The sequence below is a fragment of the Copidosoma floridanum genome, unplaced genomic scaffold (assembly GCF_036245765.1).
Source record: "Copidosoma floridanum isolate Cflo_tuat_1 unplaced genomic scaffold, Cflo_Japanese_pri ptg000013l, whole genome shotgun sequence".
Classification (NCBI taxonomy): Eukaryota; Metazoa; Arthropoda; class Insecta; order Hymenoptera; family Encyrtidae; genus Copidosoma; species Copidosoma floridanum.
Genome location: NW_028321890.1, coordinates 35,924,408 through 35,942,255, shown reverse-complemented (window position 1 = coordinate 35,942,255; position 17,848 = coordinate 35,924,408). Strand labels below are relative to the sequence as shown.

The 17,848-nt window shown below is 38.9% G+C and overlaps 3 protein-coding genes across 5 annotated transcripts in view; 2 read left to right on the top strand and 1 right to left on the bottom strand.

Moving 5' to 3' along the window:
• The first annotated feature begins 2,297 nt into the window (after positions 1-2,297).
• LOC106646751 (uncharacterized) lies at positions 2,298-3,739 on the top strand. The gene is made up of 5 exons (XM_014362872.2): positions 2,298-2,312; positions 2,380-2,617; positions 2,710-2,920; positions 2,994-3,248; positions 3,322-3,739. Exons 1-5 carry the CDS (start codon positions 2,298-2,300, stop codon positions 3,737-3,739), a joined length of 1,137 nt encoding a protein of 378 aa, XP_014218358.2.
• A 1,432-nt stretch (positions 3,740-5,171) lies between these two features.
• On the top strand, positions 5,172-9,517 carry LOC106646793 (uncharacterized). The gene is made up of 3 exons (XM_014362921.2): positions 5,172-5,488; positions 6,183-7,358; positions 7,445-9,517. Exons 1-3 carry the CDS (start codon positions 5,444-5,446, stop codon positions 8,600-8,602), a joined length of 2,379 nt encoding a protein of 792 aa, XP_014218407.2. The 5' UTR covers positions 5,172-5,443; the 3' UTR covers positions 8,603-9,517.
• Positions 9,518-9,680: 163 nt separating this feature from the next.
• LOC106646794 (protein rolling stone) overlaps positions 9,681-17,848 on the bottom strand; it is a 37,894-nt gene continuing 29,726 nt past the window's right edge. For 2 of the 3 annotated variants that reach the window (XM_089591560.1, XM_014362922.2), the window contains exon 2: positions 9,681-11,502. In XM_089591560.1, the coding sequence (XP_089447686.1) occupies positions 10,601-11,491 (891 nt within the window). In that variant the 5' untranslated portion in view covers positions 11,492-11,502 and the 3' untranslated portion in view covers positions 9,681-10,600. Of the gene's footprint in view, positions 11,503-14,821; positions 15,061-17,848 lie in introns of those variants that run through there. The other variant, XM_014362923.2, reaches the window with a different exon arrangement.

Below are 17,848 nucleotides of genomic sequence, written 5' to 3'. Positions count from 1 at the left end.
TTCGCCTAACTCGAAATCAGTTTAACTAATCGTTTAATTCGCTCCCTCTTTCCATACGTACGTATATACTATATATATACAAGCTCCTATATAGTCACCTATAACAATCCATGTATTTATATGTACTGTATCCACGGCACACGGTGCCATTCACAATATATATAGCTAAGGGATTTGCTATATATTTGCACATTTATGGTATATCTGTATACAATGCGCGTTCGCATGATAGTTGTAGGTATTTATCGAGTCGGTCCTCGAGATCGTTGCGTTGTGGAAAAATTTGCGTGCGCAGTCCTTTTTTTTACACACTTTGGGTATGTAGGGTCGAAGAGCCTTTACAGCAGGGGATGCCGTTTGGAATATGGGATGATCAGTTTTTCCTTTATTTATTCGATTTCAATATATCCAAAGAATACGCCAACGATATTATGGTCGCGAGAGAGAAAGAGAGAGCTGCGAACTAATTGAAACGAGCAAACAACGGCGCGCGCCTCGTTAAATCGCAAATTATCGACGCGTTAATTTTCCAGTAGCGGCGGTCAAGGGGGGGTCATTGGAAACTAAATGACCGGCAAAAGCGCGATCGAATGACGAGGGAGAAGCAAACAAGTTAACGTTGTTATTTAAGCGCGCTCGAGTCGTTAAACTGGGACTTGGTTATTTTTTTTTTTTTTTTTTTTTTTACAAAAGAATGATATGGAAAACAAGAAGAAAAGAGAAAAAAGAAAAAAAGTAGAAGAAGAAACCAAAGGATACAAGGAGCGAGTATTTGTATATCCACTGGGGAACCGAACGATATAGAGTGTACGTGTAGGTATAGAGTATAGGGAAAAAGAGGAAGGAGCCGGAGATTGCGGAGGCCTCATTCAATTCAATTACGTAATGAATTGTCGTGTCTTGAGCAAACACCCCGTCCCTTTCTCACCGCCGCGCTTAACACTATACGTGTATACACCTACACGTATATATATGTATACAAGGGCACGCGAGCGTATACATGCGAAGGAGGGTAGGGACAAGTTGGCGGACTCGTCCTTCTCCGATGGCTACTGCCGCAGTGACTTACTGCAGCTTTAGCACCCCCTCTCTACACATATACTTATATGTTTCTCGGATTCTCGAGAGATCTCGAATTGTGTCTGTGTGTGAGCATCCCCTCGGCGAATTAGAGATGGAGTTTCACCTAGCTGTTTCTCTAGCTCATTACGCTAATAAAACCGGGTGCTCTTGATTATACTTTTGTACATACTTACACGTCGTTGTTCTCCTTATTTCTGCAGGTGTGTGTTTGGACTCACCCTGCTCCCTCTCTCTACATAGGTAATATATATAAGTATATATCATCTGCACAGGTGTGTATATGTATACGTCACCTCCACGTATTTTGAAAGGAAAAAAAAAAAAGCACAATTAGGTACGAGGTTTGAAAAGTAATGAATTATCACTTATAAAAACCTGCAAGTGTTGTATAATATTATTGTACACGGGTGTATTTTTCAGTGGTGCCTTTCGTTTTTCTCTCCCCCCGATCGAACTCAACGCCGATCTCATTAGTGGCAATGAGCTCCGTTGCGGCTACTACATGTATTTGTATACACACAAGCCCCCGGTAAATCCAAACAAGCCGATGATTAGACGACGTGCGATAGGTATACGTATACATGTATATGTATGTTGCATTACATGTATCAAGCCATCCGAATATGACGAAGGTGATGCTCGCTCTGCTGTATACCATGTGATGTTTGCACGGAATAATGTGCGATGATGGCCTCGCCTCGCCGTTTCCTCCCTCGTATACCTACCTACTTCATCGAATCAACTGCAAGCATCTCATCCATGCGTATACCTACATGTATATGGGAGAGAAGATATAGCGCGCAAACGAGCTGGCCATTGATCCGCGCTTTGCACCTCTCTGCCAAAACGTCCCCTCTGATCATTCACGTCGCGTACACATGCTACAATGGGTATATTATGTATATCACGGTTGGGAAAATAATTGTAATAACCCAATAAGCAAAAATTACACGGTTGGTATTTGAAAAAATGTTACAACCTTTTTTTTTTTTTTATTTTTTTTTTTTATTTGTCGTCCGAACAAAAGTTTCGAAAAATGTTCAATTGGAATAGTATTGTTATCGACTTTTAAAAAAATGGAAACAAAAAAGTATCGAAGCCCCTGCAGGCCGTGTGAAATTTCAATGTGAATAAAAAATACGCGGTATTTTTGTTTTAGGTGACAAAATTTTCCGGTAATACAAGCGTTCAAGCATTAATACTTAATTAAAAACATGTTACTCTTTCGCGTGAGTATACAAACACATGAACACTCAACAGTTTGTGCACTCGAGCTAACCTAATGGAACGTTGCAGAGCAATAACGTTATAACGAGTCTCGTGACAAATTCGATTTGGACCAGTGGCGCTGGTGTTGCGCCGCGTCTCCGCGGAAAATCGTTTTGGTCGCGTTTCTCCCAGGAAAGCAATTCCCAACCAAACAAGTGCAAATCCAATGTGCTGCTCACCGAGAATCCCTGCAGAAGACGCGTGCCGGATTGTCCGCAATTCATCGACACTGGCGAGCCGTCCAAGTGTTTGGAGGAAGGATATGGTACCGCAATCAGACACCTACATGTATAACATATAGATACGTACACGCCATTGATAATGGAAAACCCAACTTTTGTCGTCTCACTGGTTCAGGCGAGCCGATAAAAATCAAGAAGCCGTGGTACAAGTTTGGAGCGCGACCCGTTGTCATAAAACAAAAACCCACCAACTGTCCTCCTCCACCAGCCGTTCCACCACCCGAAAAACGAATAACTTTTTGGGAGTACCTGTTTGGTTCGTCGGAAAAACCATTGCCGGACCCAAAGACCTGCCGCCTCAACTACAAGTACAACCAGATATGCAAGTACGAACTCTGAGTTGCGTATAACCCTACTTATATGGAATCATTGAGTCTACCTATACATAATGTTTCAAAGTGAAAACGACCCGCGACTGGACGATCCGCGCTATCAGGAAACATTGGGCGACGTTTTCATCTACAGCGAGCCCGAGCGGCTCGAGATCTGCTTCACTCCGGGGCCGAACAAGCCGAAATCACCGCCACCGCACATACCACCGGGAGCCGTGTTTTGCAAAAAGATCATCTCCGACTCCCTCACCGACCCCCTCGTCCACCTTGGCATGTGCGCCTGCACGCCCAAACCGCTCCCCGAGCCTTGCATGCCAGCACCGTAATTATGATACATAAACATCTACACTCACTCGTCCACACGTACAATTCCACGTGCATGACGTGCGTTCCAGCTGTCCAATACACGACAGATCGTTCGAGCGGCCGTACGAGGAGTTGAGGCCCGCGCAAAGGTCGCGACCGAGGAGGTTCTTTACCTGTAGCCGGGGAATAGCGAACGAGGACATGAGCGACCCGCCGCGGCACAACAGCTCGACGTGTGTCAATCCGATGATCTCCGGTAGGAGTAAGTACAGTGGCCCACCGGGTGACGTGGAGAATTGCGAGTTCCATGAGGCCCTGAGGCAGCGCGCCGAGACCATCAGGCGCAACCGCGTCTTCGAGGTTTCGAATCGGAAGATGACCAGGTGCGAGAGGCTCAGGCTCATACAGATGGAAAAGGAGCGGCCTCTCGGTTTGCGGGTGAAACGAGCGCCCCCTACCTGTGAATCTAGGTGCCTGGTGCCGGCCGGTGCAGGTGGAGGTCCGTAGATCCGGTAATTGTGTCCTTATGCTGGTGTTGGAAGAAGAACATCAATTAATCGGAGGTTTGTGATTTTTTTTTCTCTTAGTTTTGCATTAACTTTAATATTTTTCTTAATGGCTTTGCGTTGAGAATATTGGGTCATTAAGTAATTTCAGAATATGTATACAATACCTAGGTGACGAAGAAGCGTTTAATTGGAGAGGTGGAAGCGGAGAACAGCTTAACTCGAGCAATAACGGAATCCCTTTATTGCACGTACAATGCAAGTATGAAACTTCGAAATTTTTCAATGCCCTTTAAATATATTGGATTGAGAAAATGGTATTAAGTACAGTATTACATAATCCCCTAAGTGATAAAATTTCACAATTGATGATAAAAATGCAAAATTGCACCTATACAGTTGTTATTTTATTTAAAGGATATTGCTAAGACATATATAAACTATAAAAATGCAATTAACTGTATATCAATCAGAAAAAAAATTTTGATATTAAAAATTTTGCCAACTAGTTACATTCAAATAAAAAATGTACTTGTGTTGTGAATTTTTTAAAATTGGGCTTTTCTCTATTCTACATTTAATTGTCATCAAAAACCTGTGGCAGTTTTCTAAAAAATTCCAGATTAAAATGTTTTGTGACTGTTAGCTCTAAAATAACATGTACTAGGACTCGAAAACGAAAAAAGTGCCGTGAACAAATTGTTTTGCCTGACCACGACTCCTTATGTCATTTGGACTGAAATCTTATAATATACCAAGAATAAAAAAATTATAAATTGGTTTGAAACCCTTATTGAATCAATTACAACTTTACCACTTATACATTTGAAATCAATCAGTTTAATTTTGAAATGGAATGAAGAAATGTGTAAATTAAAAAAACTTTTTAAGCTTATATCCGGGAAAAATTTGACGAATTCGAGAGAAAATTTATAAATTGTTTATGAATTAAAAAATACATAGTTGTTAAAGAAATCAACTTATCGTTTTGAACAAAATTTCGAAACAAGTTTTTCAAGCCTCTCGTTCCTCTTTTTTAATCTCTAAAATCATATAGTAACTCTTAAATTTCGCGCGCAAACGATGTTGTCAACTACTTTACTGTCAGAGTATCTGACAGATGGAGAGGCGCGAGACTCGGCCGATAAAACAAATTGCTCAAATGTCACCGTGTGGTTGGAATCGAGGTTATGATGACACGTGACTTACGTCACAGCCCACGCGCTCCAACAACAAACAATGCCGGTTGGCGGGCCATCATTGTTGTGAAAATGCGTCGTTACAAATAGGCGCCGACATAACTGTCAAACTCAAATCCAATGCATCGTTAGCGTAAGTAAAGTAAGAAAAAGAGACAAATAAATGACGCGGAAGTCGTGTGGACGCCGGCGAGCGATACAGACGGAAGTTCTCTTCTCCCTGTAATAACACACGAGAGAGAGAATCTCCCGCGATATTGCACTGTACGTGACATTCGGCAGCAGCGCGTGTATACCTATATATAGATCAGCGCCACCATAATCCAACGGCGTGTGTTCAGTCCTCGGTGCGACGACGGCGGCTGTCAAAGTGTATGCGGTGACAGAAGAGCGAGAGCACCCATGTGTATAGACATACACGCGCATGGTGAGAGCTGAGAGAGCATTACAAGCACGCATTCTCGTTCTGTCTCCCGGTGAAGCCGTGCATCTGACATGTTCTCGAGATGATGGTCCATCAGGACGAGTTGTCGACCTACGTGCTTCAAAAGGTAATACACGTGTGCTCTCCTAATTACAGGTTGGGAATTTTCTTGTAAATTTTGTAAAAAAACACGTGCCCAGTGCCACCGCTTACATATCTCTTCTTTTCTCTCTATGCATGCCGCTGCTCTGAAAGTCCCTTTGTACAACGTCGGTGCAACATCTTTCTCGACGCTGCCTGTTATCCAATCTTATATACCCAAACTGCCGCTTTCTCTCAGCAAATAGGGATGATTTTCATTCGACATAATTGACATTCCTTGCAATGCTCTTTGACATAACTTGCCAGTACCGGCAAAAAAATTATTCAACATTTTCGTGTGTATGTATATATACATACATATTTGTTTCTCTCGCGTTCTGGCCCCCTCTCGCCATATACACGTATACGCAATATAGATATACACGGATGCTTCGATAGAATGTTCTTTGTTTACGTAACACCTGTCAATTTTCATTTATTGGTGAAATGTTGTTAATTGGGATTTTGAGCGGGACGGACTCGCATGATAAAGTGACATTTTGAAGAAAAACCCGGTAAACTATTCTCGTTGTCGTGTTTTTAAACTTTTTTTTTTTTTTTTTTTTTTTTTTTTTTTTTTTTTTCTTTTTTTCCCTCAGACTAGAAAAAATAATTTGGAAAAAAAATTAAGAGAAAATTTTATAAAAAAATTTTTTTTGTAATAATTTTTATGTTTTCAGATAAATGATTTTCGACAAAAATCTGTGGAAGAAATTGAAAACTGGTTGCAGGATGAAGAACCATTTGTTCCAAGAAGCAGTCAGCAGATAGACGTTCAAAAATGCTTTGGTGACCTGTCGGTTCAAATTCTCTATGATAATTACAACGTTGTACTTAATAATGCCACAAACATCAATTTGGATGGTACCTTGAAGGAGGAACACATCAACAACATTGTAGCAGAGTACGAGAAATACAGCAGCAATGTTTCATCAGAATTTCAACAAGAAAATTTGGACTCATTTTTAACACCGAAAAATAGCGATATTGGAAGAGATAAAAATTTATTACTAGCACATCCTGAACAAGTGCACAACGGTAATAGTCACGAGACCTTGATTCAAGGTATTGTTAAGACAATCAGTGAAATCGTTAACAATGAATTTGTTAACAATCCTCAAGTACAAAAAAATATACAAAATCCTAACAATGTAGAACAACACTTTGAAAACGGCATAAACATTTATGAAAAAGATCTTGCTGCTAAAACTAGTGATGTCCTTCCTGAAAATACTATTGAATCTTCCAATAAGAGATCAACCAGTGATGTCTTAAAAATTTCTTCAAGCGTTGAACAAAATCTTGTGAATAATGGCACAGCTTCTGAAAATCCGATTCCTAAGCATTTTGTTGAAACTAAGCCAAATAATTGTAGCCCAAAAGGTAAGGGTATTAAATTAGTTATCAAAAAAACAAAACCTGCAGCAAGTAACAACAGTGGACAACAATCAAGGGAAGGCAAAAATACTTATATTATTACAAAAAATTCACTATTGGATACCAGTGATTCAACTATTACATCTAGTAATGCTCGACGAACTAGCAAACGCAGTTGTACCAAAGGTTCCGTGAAAAAAAGCTGTAACCAAATTACAAATACTTCTTCTGAATCCGAAACAAGTGAAGAAGAACACAAGTTATACAAAAATAAAAAAAAATCAAATCCTAGATATCATTCGGAAATAATTACAAAAGCATTGGCTAATAACAATATTACAGATGATAAGTTACGATACATCAAAAGTGATGGAAAAAAATTGTGGGTATGCCACATATCTGGATGCGGAAATAAGTATCCCAAACTATATTTGATAAAGGAACATTTACTAACACATTTAGGAATAAAACCATTCAAGGTAAGTTTTCTTATATTATTATCTACTCTTTATAATAACCGAAGTTATCGCATCTATTTAACAAGATAAATCCATTTGTCTTTCAGTGTGATTTCAAAGACTGTGCGTGGGCCTTTTACTCCATCTTCAAGCTGAAACGCCACCAAAAGTCCCACTCGAAGGTAAAAGCGTATGTATGCTCGAAACTCGACTGCAAGCGCCGATTCTCGACTGCCAGCAACTTGTCGATCCACGAGCGTTCGCATCAGCAAGTAGAAAAATACGCGTGCTGGCTATCCACCTGCGACGCTAAATTCTCAACGCAAAGGGTTCTGCAAACGCACATGCGAAGTCAGCACGACGAGGCATCCGCTCCGTTCGTATGCACCGCACGCGGCTGCGATAGGCGTTTCTACAGCAACAACGCTTTTATGTCTCATCAGCGCTGTCACAACTACTCGATTGAAGATTGTACCTGCACGTGGCCCGGCTGCGGTAAAACCTTTGACTTTCCCCGCATACTCAAGACGCACATGCTCTCGCACACGGGTGACAAATCTTACGTGTGTATTTACTGCGATGTAGCGTTTAGTACTGCGAGTAAGCTCAGCCGTCATAAAAGAACGCACTACAATGACCGTCGATTCGTTTGCTACGTGAAGGGTTGCGGCAAGAGTTTCTTGCGAACAGATCATCTCAAGGGGCACATGATTGTACACAAAGCTGACAGAGAAAAATACATCTGCGATTACTGCGATTGCACGTTTATGACCAAAAATTCAATCACAGAACATGTGAAAAAACATTTGAATGGACACTACGAGAGATTGAAAATGCCCCGTAAACGTCACTTGGAAAAGAACAGTAATAATGCAGACAAAGAAATCTGTGCCCGAACACAGCCTTTCAAAAATCTCGTCGAGCGGTCAAAAAAAAAATCAGTTGGTGAATGTACAGAAACCAAGGTGAAGAAAACAAAGCGAAGCCAAGAAAGTTTTTCCGAGGTCAAAGAAGTGAAATCCAAGAGGGCTAAGGAGTCACTTTTCGAAAAAGAAAATGTACCACCTCTTTCTAAAGTACAAAATAATAGTGCAGCTCACTTCATTTTATCTAGTCCAGCTCCCCAAGAAGAATATTCACCGGCAGACCAAGGCATGGTAAGACCTGCATTTGAAGAGAATAAAGCCGTCTTGGGTGCTGAAAATTGCGAAAGTGACCTTTTAATCGAAGAATCGACTTTTTTGTACACACAAGACAACTTTTAAGTGCCTGAATATCAGATGTATGATGTTATTCCAATGGACGAGAGTAACATGAAAAACATTCTCATCTTAGTTCTTCAAATCTTTTAAATAGTTCATTTCATTAAACACAAATCATGTCAATTTCCTACAGCAGCTCGAGTCTTGAGCTGAGTATTTTTTACAACTATTTCAATGAAATGACATATTTGATGAGTTTGTATGGATTGAAAGAGTAAGATTTTTCACTATTTTCAGGAATGCGTTTTCATTCTTGCATTATCAAACAAATTACCAAAAATTACATTTTCAATCGCTTTTGTAACTTGAAGTTTTACACAACCAACTTGACTTCCTTGTTAATTAGTTTTGTAAACTTTTGCAGTTAATGTACAGTCTTAGTCGTTTAATTCGTGAACTGCTAAATTTGAACGCATTGTACACCATCTGTGATAGATACTACCACTGAGCCAGTGATAACCTCAGCTTTTGTTAGAAAGCAGATAAAGCATTCAATTTTCGCGGTTCACCTACAGTGTACTTTGTAGATCTACTTTTTTACTTATTCGTGCGTTTTATAAACCATAGATTTGCGTATGATTACCATTTTAAAATCAGAATTGTATTTTTCACTTTTGATAAATTTTTTTTAACAGAATTTTAAGATGGTAAGAAATACGCCAGTAAGCATTTTCTTGTTTTCTTTTTGTAATAATTTTGTTTGAACAGGTCTAGATATTAAGATTGATTAGAGTAATAGAGTGAATACAGAAATTTTTCTACCAAGCCGATTGTACTGCTAAGTACTCCAAGCATGACTATATTAATGAAAAAATTTTCACAAAATATTTTGATACAACGAATGATGTGTAAAACAAATTGCCATTTAATGTAGACGTTAGTATGAAATCTGTGATGAAACAAAATTTTGCCTACCATTTGTACTGTTACTAATAAATTGTTGATCTTTTTCAGAACAATTGTTCTTCATTTTTCGATCCCTTAAGAATGAATATAATACAAAATGTTTCATAAATCCTTACAGTGCAGACTGAAATAACATTCAAAGTTAGGGTATAAAATGTTTATTCACAATATAGTTATAGTAATCTTAACATTTGAAATCATAATCTTTGGATTACGGCGTACAGGTGAGAAATAAATATCTTGAGTCACATCTAAATGATATTGAAAATGTTGATGTTACAATAGTACCATAACACGTGCCAAAATAAAAAAATTATTTCTCGATGATTCGCTCTCGGAATTCTAAGGAACAATCGTCATAATACAAATGTCGCAACTTACGATTACGCAACAGAGCAGAACAGTGATCCAAACTATTTCCAACACATTTTTTTTTATCTCAATAATACTGGAACACACGTCTGCTAGTTTCATTTTTACACTATAAAAACTTTTTCGTTGACATGGAATACGTACTTTATAAAAAAAAATTGAATACGTCTGCTTTAATACTCTATTTGTAATTATTAACACTTTCAAAAATACATCCGCTTGGGAAAATGTAGACCAAATCAAACCAGTTGCTATATCCCGAGGATAATGTTATCCCCTACCTTCGCAACGGAGAAAAAGTATTTTGGATAACGGTTTTCAATCAATGTTTGCTCATACACAGTATAACTATCGCGTTACGCGCTCGGAATGAGGATAATACCTTTGACGGTAATAATACTACTTACCTATACAGTTCCTCAAAACGCCAGAGACACATTTGTAGGTACTTACAAACACAGTCACATATTTACGTGCAAAATGGTCATTCATGCAGGATATACACTTACCGATCCTCCATGGCGAGTGATCGGCAACGTCATAGCACACACACACACACACGCAAACTTCGTATATATCTGCGACCAGGCTCGCAAAACTCGTTTTTCATCCTATCTACTTAGTTATAAAATCGTACAACTGCCCACGGGGCGAATATCAATTAAGCCTCAAACAACAACGACGGCGGTGCCGACGACAAGCAGCATCGCCTCACCATCACGATCACACCGACGCGTTTAGCTCGTCCTTGCTTCTGCAGGTCCCAGCAGCTACGGAGGCAGCGGTGACCTTTTCCACGGCGTACTTGGTGGCGCGTCTGCGATCAAACACCCGGTCCCTGAATCCGGCCAGCAGACACAGCACGCAGTGCGCGAGCACGAGGAAACTCAAGCCCGCGGCGCACACGACGAGCGTCCGGCCCGGCTTTTCCCAGTCGAGTATGTTGTAAATACGGTGCTCGCCGCGCTTGTCCAGCCCACCGGCGGCGTAGTACGCCACACTGAAAAGCAGGTACAAGCTGACGAAGAGCGGGCACCACCAGAAGCAGCGCAGCTCGAGCGGTACCCCGGCGACACCCAGATCTACGAGCATGAGCAGGCTGTTGCTCACGTGGATCATCAGGTTGAGCGCGTCGACCTTGTGGTAGCGGGGATCGTGCACGAGGGCCCAGTATATGGCCGTCACCCCGATGGCGAGACTCGACGTTACCACGTACAGAAACCAGTAGATCTTTTCTAGTTTGCCGTAGGTTAGGTTGGATGGATCGAAGCCACTTGCGGCGTTCTTGCAGCGGTGCTGTTGTCGCCAGCGCCGGCTGACGATGACGCAGGCCAAGAGGGCCTGGAGGAGGCCCAAGCTGATGTCCCAGTTGGTCAAATAGATCGGCCATTTTTCGGGGAGACCCAGAGGACTGACGCTCCCGATCTCGAAGACCGAGCAGACCACCACGACCAGCCACAGCCCGAATATCAGCCAGCGGTACAGCAGGTACCACAACTCGAGCCTGTCCTGGCACTTGGGCTCGCTGAAGCACCGGCCGGTCGGCGGCTCGAACTTCCTACTGGCGTCGAACCATCTTCGGCCTAGATCGCGGAACCACAGCTTTTTCACCATCGCTCGTCTACCTGCAACACGTGTGTCGAATGTTAAAGAAATGACTTATAATTTGACGAATTTTTTTTTTTTTTTTCTACAGTCAATAGTTTAGATTATGTCGGGCTTTTCCCGGTACTATATATCGTTCAGGTGACGCGCGCGTCGATATAAGTTGTAAATCAAAGTCAGGTAGAACAGTAAATACGTTAAGTATTTTTTTTTTTTTGTAAATTGTCTATTAATTCAAGATTTTTTGGTAATCAATCAAACAAGTAATCGTTACAAAGTTGGTGAAAAAATACACCGCTGAATTTTATTTTACTTGTGTTTGTCAGTGCAAGTCGTAAAAAGTTCGATTCTTCTCAATATTTTTTACATCTCAACAGTCTCGTTCCACTTTCGGTCTCATGTAGATGTAATCCGATTTAAGGAATCATCCAATGAAATAATACAGTTTAAAACCGAGGGTTCGAGAAATAAGGTTCAGTGGCGTGTATACAACACAATTTTATTTTTTGCTCAACAATAGGGTTAGTGGAAACAATATAAGGTTTCGACATACCTAGTCCCCAACGCATCGTTGACTCCTATATTTAGATTTATCAAGAATAATAATGCCAAAGCGAATTAGTCGATCGGCGAGCTTGCGAGGATTTAAAATACGCAGAAAAAAGGCTTATCTTGTAAAGAATAATTACGTGAATGTATTGCACAGAGAGTCCATGTATAACGCGATGGTTTATAACATTATTACACTCCACGCGCGTCGTACTGCTGCTTTTTATTTGCTGCTTCTGAATTTGTTCAGCGATAAATTAATGTTCTCTACGTGATTGTGTTCGACATCGTGTCTCTTGGGTACGTGGTTCGAGTGAAAGTAGTAGGAGAGCGTTGCAAGTTTTTTTTTTTTGCTCCTTATCACAAATCTCAAGAGTATGTTAGTTAAAAAAACTGTTCCGAAGCGTATATGATAGTAAAATTTATCATCGCCAATTAATTATTCCCAACGGAGATACCAGAGTCTGCTCATAATCACTTATCATTTTTCGTGCAATTATGATTTGTCAAATTTCAAATATCTTTCGTGGATCTAAAAATAATTACATACAGCTCGAAGCCTTCTACTAATTATACTGGCTGGGCTCTTGGCACTATTAATAAATGCACCTGTGATAATAAAAAATTGTTACAATTAAAAAGACATCAATCAATCAACTAAGATAAGAAAACAGCGTCTTCGTTTTAAGTAATTTTTGGTTCACTTGCAAGTGCATTCATATGCAAATATTGATACAATACATTCAATGCATTTAAAAAAAAGCGTCACAAAAAGTAATTTGTTACTCAGGAATGATTGACTCAAGTAACACGCGGCCCTAATTTCCCAGGACATTTCGACGTTAAACCTTACGTGTGGTAATGTTAGTTGAAATGGTAATTGCTAACGCTAATTCAGCACATTACCATAAAATTACGCGTCAAAGTAGCGCACTCGGTAAGTACCAGTGAATACGATTCGTCGACAGCAAAGTAGATTGCATAAACTCAGCTGGTAATAACCGCATAACATTTTTCCGTAATCTGCAATCAATTGTAATTATTAATACACACAAGACTGCAATCAAATGAATTAAATTGAGCAGTGTACGATAGGACGAGCAACAATTAAACAAATACTGCACTGGTAACTTCGTTACCTGGATTACTTTGGCAAACGCTCGTTCTAACGGTTTTATGCGCGTATACTGATTCAATTGTTATTTATTTTTCTATTTTTTCCTCAATATTAACTACCGCTGGAGTGATTTGAAGCGTATATATTATATTTACCGCAGCGTATGTATAATTTATTTACAAAAATTATTTATAAATTTTTTTTTCTTACTCTTGAAATCAATAAAATATTACACGGTGTGTGTAATGTATACTTTTTCGAAGAAAGAACGTTTCCGTGTAAAATCACTGGCGGAACCAGGAAAACAGAGAGGAAGTTCAATGCGAGAGCACCTATCGTCCAGTTTACATAAGTTTGGTTCTTAAAACACGACGGGGAAACCCGACGTATATGACAAATTCCATAAAAAAAGTCATCGGTTGTACGATTTTGCATGAAAAATGTAAATTTGGTTTCATGTACGATCTCGGAACTCATCTTATTATATTGTGATTTATAACAAAAGTCGTGGTCACTCTAAAAGGCCAATGAGTTGAAAAATGTTATGCTCTGATCAAAAGATTCATCAATCTTTAATCCTTAAATAAACGAATTTTTATATGTTTCGGCCGTATTTAGCTCGTAACTTTTGTTCCCGACACTAAGTATACAAATAGACGTTACTTTTCAAATTTATAAGGCTAATTCGAAAGTTCGATATGCTGCGACATATTTTCTCCGTACTTTCTTGACTTTAAAAAAAGCTTGCATCGATGGTAGTAACATTTCTAACTAGTTCATAACCTTTTTTTTAAAATTTGAAAAATCGACCGATTAATTTAAGTGGTTCTCTACGTTTTTTCAAAAGCTAGATAAAAAAAAGCACCGAAGAAATTGTACGATAAGAAAAAATGAAAGAGTAACGCACAACTTATCTGATAACTGGCCTGGTTTACTAAATTTTAACAAAAATTCGTGTACTTGAAACTAAAACGTACCTAGACTGACCTAGATTGCATTAAACTTTCATGCTGTTGTTCAACCAAACAATTATTTCCGAGATTATTTAAAAATGTTCATTGCGCACTTGAAAAACACGTTTTAGTTTCTGAGCAGCTTTTGCTGGTAAAAAATACAGTGAAAAAAAAAAAAGAATCAATTTCTTTCTAAGCATTTAAAATGTATTTTTTACACTTTTATTTAATAATCATTGGAATCATTGAAGTCTACGTAAATCTCCTGCCAACTTTGCAGGGTGACCAAGATTTGTTTTATTTGCCTCAATTTACAACGAAGACCCGAAGATGCACTGGACTTTGAATATAAATTTCGTGGAATCGAGCATACACGCGTGATCATTTCGACAAAAAAGTGCATCATCAGAGTATGGTCACCCGACAGAGAGAAAGTAAACACACAAAATTTATCCCCCCGATTTTTACTTATAACAACAATGATTCCTCGAGAGCCGGACGAACACGTTGACGCAATCTCGTGCGCGTTATGTATACAAAAACACACGTCTGGAACTCTGGGAATCGCAAGATTGTAAAAATGTCGTAACGCAACGCATCGGAGATAATCATCGGTGCACCTCATCGGCAATCAACGAATGGGTTAAAAAAAAAAAAAAAAAAAAAAAAATCAATAAACAAATAACCGTTGACAACTAATAAGCACAAAAATATATATACCTGTCGCCCTTTATTAAAGTATATCCAGTCGTGGATGAACAAATATCCGTCGTCGCAGCTGCTGTTTTATATACACTTGTTTGTAAAAAAAATGATAGACGAATCGAGTGAAAATGGCGAGTGTGCCCAAGTTAAATTCGAAGCACGAAATGAATCCAGTAAACGCACAGTGCAGGATCGAGCAGCTCGAAGAGATGCCTTTTTACACACCCATCATGTGGGAGCCGCGATTGACTGACTGAGACGGGCCGCGCCGCGCGGCTGCGAAGTGAATGGTGCGAGGAGCACATTGCCGATTGCTGCAGTATAATACATTGCTATATAGGTATATGTCGTGTGAGGTGAGAGGATGAGAGAACTTGTCGACTTATTGAAGAGAGCAGGTTCAGACATACCCTCCCGCAACGACAAACAACAACCAAAACCACTCGTTCCCTTTCCTCGCTCGCATATTCATTTTTCGCTCGATGCGTCATCGGATAATCGCGTGTTTCTCTGCGATTCCTAAAATGCAAGTGATGGCGGGAATGTCCCAACCCCAACACTTTTTATCATGATTTTTAGATGGAAAATCAGTGCATGACTTGAGTTCATAATTATAGGTACTTATGTACGTTTTTAGAAAAGTACAAACTTCATTATTATTTAACGATTCTAAAACTATAGTGCTTCATGTTGGGGGCACATACAATGCTTCTCCAATTCCTGAGAAATCATGCGATGCATTAAACATTTTTGAATTATTTGTTTCAAATTCTTCAATACTTATGTTCCGAATACTCGAGAAACTACGACACTGCATTTTATAATTAATATTTAGAAAACGTATTCCTTTGTCCGCAAAAGTCGTGAAAGCCGTGAAAGCCGAAATCTTTGGTAATGCATTTTTCAGACAATTTTGTTGAATTGAAAATCAACATAATTAGATTTTTCAACATTTCTTGGTTCATTTACTTAGTTCTATCTTGTAATTGACACTGTTTTCACAAACTTTTCGTTAGGAAAAAAGGATATCTGTATCTACAAGTAGTTAGGTATATTATGATGTGCGTTTTGCGAGTTTTTGAGCGCTCGACTCGGAGTGATACTTATCTCCTCAAACAAAACTATTGTTATACGTATCAGGCGCCAAAGAATTTGAAGTGGCTCAGCGTCTTTTTTTTGGAGGTGTAAAAGTTTAAATATTGGATTTTCTTAAAAACAGAATTGTGTATTGGAAAAAGTTCTAAACATCTCGATCCGACCTCATGTAAAATGCATCACGTTCGGATATTATACTATGGAGTAACTTATTATAATAATCATTTTTTTAGTAAAAATAAATAGCTATAACAATTTAGAGACCTGGTCTGAAACGTATTCAAAGTTTTTCTTGATAAGGTATGACCTATGAGTGCACTATATCTAAGTTTTTCTTGATAATGTAAACCTATGAGTGCACACTAGATTATACCATTGAATTTTTCAACAAAAGAGGCGATGACGTTTTAAAGACCTTGAAAAGATATAAAGATAAGATATATACTTGATAAAACTCCCCTACCTCGACGGTACACTCATGTGTGCAACTATTACACTTTCAACTATATGATTAAATAGATTTCGTATTTATTCGCTAATTATAGGTCGACCATTAGTTTTTTCGTTCGAGGAAATGATTATACGCGTAAAGGTTGCGTATGAAAATAAAGAGAATTTAAGGTCTTTCAAAATCCAAGAATCAAAGCAAAGAAAATTATTTAGAATTGAATAATACATCAAGTCATTAGAAGAAATCAAGGTTGATGATCTTTGAAGATTAACATTATCAAATGATTATGTTATAAAGTGGTAAACTTTCTTGGGATTTGTGTTTGATCCTATGATGATAAGGATAAAATCTTGTATAAAAGTTTGGAAATTTTTCTTTTAAGAAACATATAATCGCACATTGTATGGTTCATCGTATATTTTTTAATAATGTTTTTCATCGCGTTTAATACTTGGCGACCAATTTATTAAAAAATATGATCACCGTTATCACCATAACTATCGTGTATACTATGAGTTTAAGTATCGATTGCTGCAAAAATGTACTTATACACCTCACCTAATAAGGTCAGCGACATGAATTCTACCGAAAAAACGATACACCTACATCTGAAATACAATTATTTTCAACATCAATTTTTAGTTTTAACCGATAAATTTTACACCCCAGTGCAAAAATGACTGTTTTACTTGAAAAAATTGTTTTCTCTCGCGTGAGAGATTGTCGAGAAATTTACTGCAAATTTTAAATTCGATACAGGTAGATCGATAAACATGCAATTATTCCATTAAGACGTATGAAAAGCAATTTAATTTATTAAAAAAGTTTTCCAATAACCCTAAAATTACAACAACAACAAAACTGGCACAAATCAATTGCAATCCATTCGTAAGAAGACACCGAAAACGTGTAACTTTTTTCATATGTATCACACACCCACACACACACACAACGGGCAGTGATTGTTCATCGTCTGCTAGCCTCACAGAGCGTCATAGCTGTCAGGAGATTTTCTACTGATGAGAAAAATTCAAAACGCGCACAGAATGCATGCCCGCGGATCTGGGAAAGAAATGCCTGGGCAGTTTCGACATTTGCAAGCATTCCCCTCCCCCCAAAAAAAAAAAACGAGCACGTGAGACATTGTTTTCGTAAAAAAAAACACTACAAGCGACTACACGAACTATAGGTGTATACTTACCGTCGAAAACGTGACCGAAAATGAATGCAAAAAGTCTGGCCGGAGACGGCCTGCGGAAGGTAAAAACAGCCATCGCGCGACTCGATCCACAGCACCGGCCCCCCTCGTGAATTTATTTATTTTTCGTCATCCATCGGAACTTGACAGCTTCTCTCAGACGAATTAATTCACCCATGTATGTATACAATAGCAGCCGAGATTGGTGGTGAAAAAAGGCGCATGCGCGAATTAGAACACACCTTTTACTACCGCGGTAAAATTCGAATGCCACAATGTGGGAGAATCTTGTCATTTT

Bases quoted from the DNA above. Each gene is read 5' to 3' on its own strand.
- LOC106646793 (XM_014362921.2), top strand. From the start codon at position 5,444: ATGATGGTCCATCAGGACGAGTTGTCGACCTACGTGCTTCAAAAG. The intron at 5,489-6,182 runs GTAATACACGTG...TTATGTTTTCAG, and splicing joins CGACCTACGTGCTTCAAAAG to ATAAATGATTTTCGACAAAA. The intron at 7,359-7,444 runs GTAAGTTTTCTT...TTTGTCTTTCAG, and splicing joins TAGGAATAAAACCATTCAAG to TGTGATTTCAAAGACTGTGC.
- LOC106646751 (XM_014362872.2), top strand. The intron at 2,618-2,709 runs GTACCGCAATCA...TCACTGGTTCAG, and splicing joins GTGTTTGGAGGAAGGATATG to GCGAGCCGATAAAAATCAAG. The intron at 2,921-2,993 runs GTACGAACTCTG...AATGTTTCAAAG, and splicing joins AAGTACAACCAGATATGCAA to TGAAAACGACCCGCGACTGG.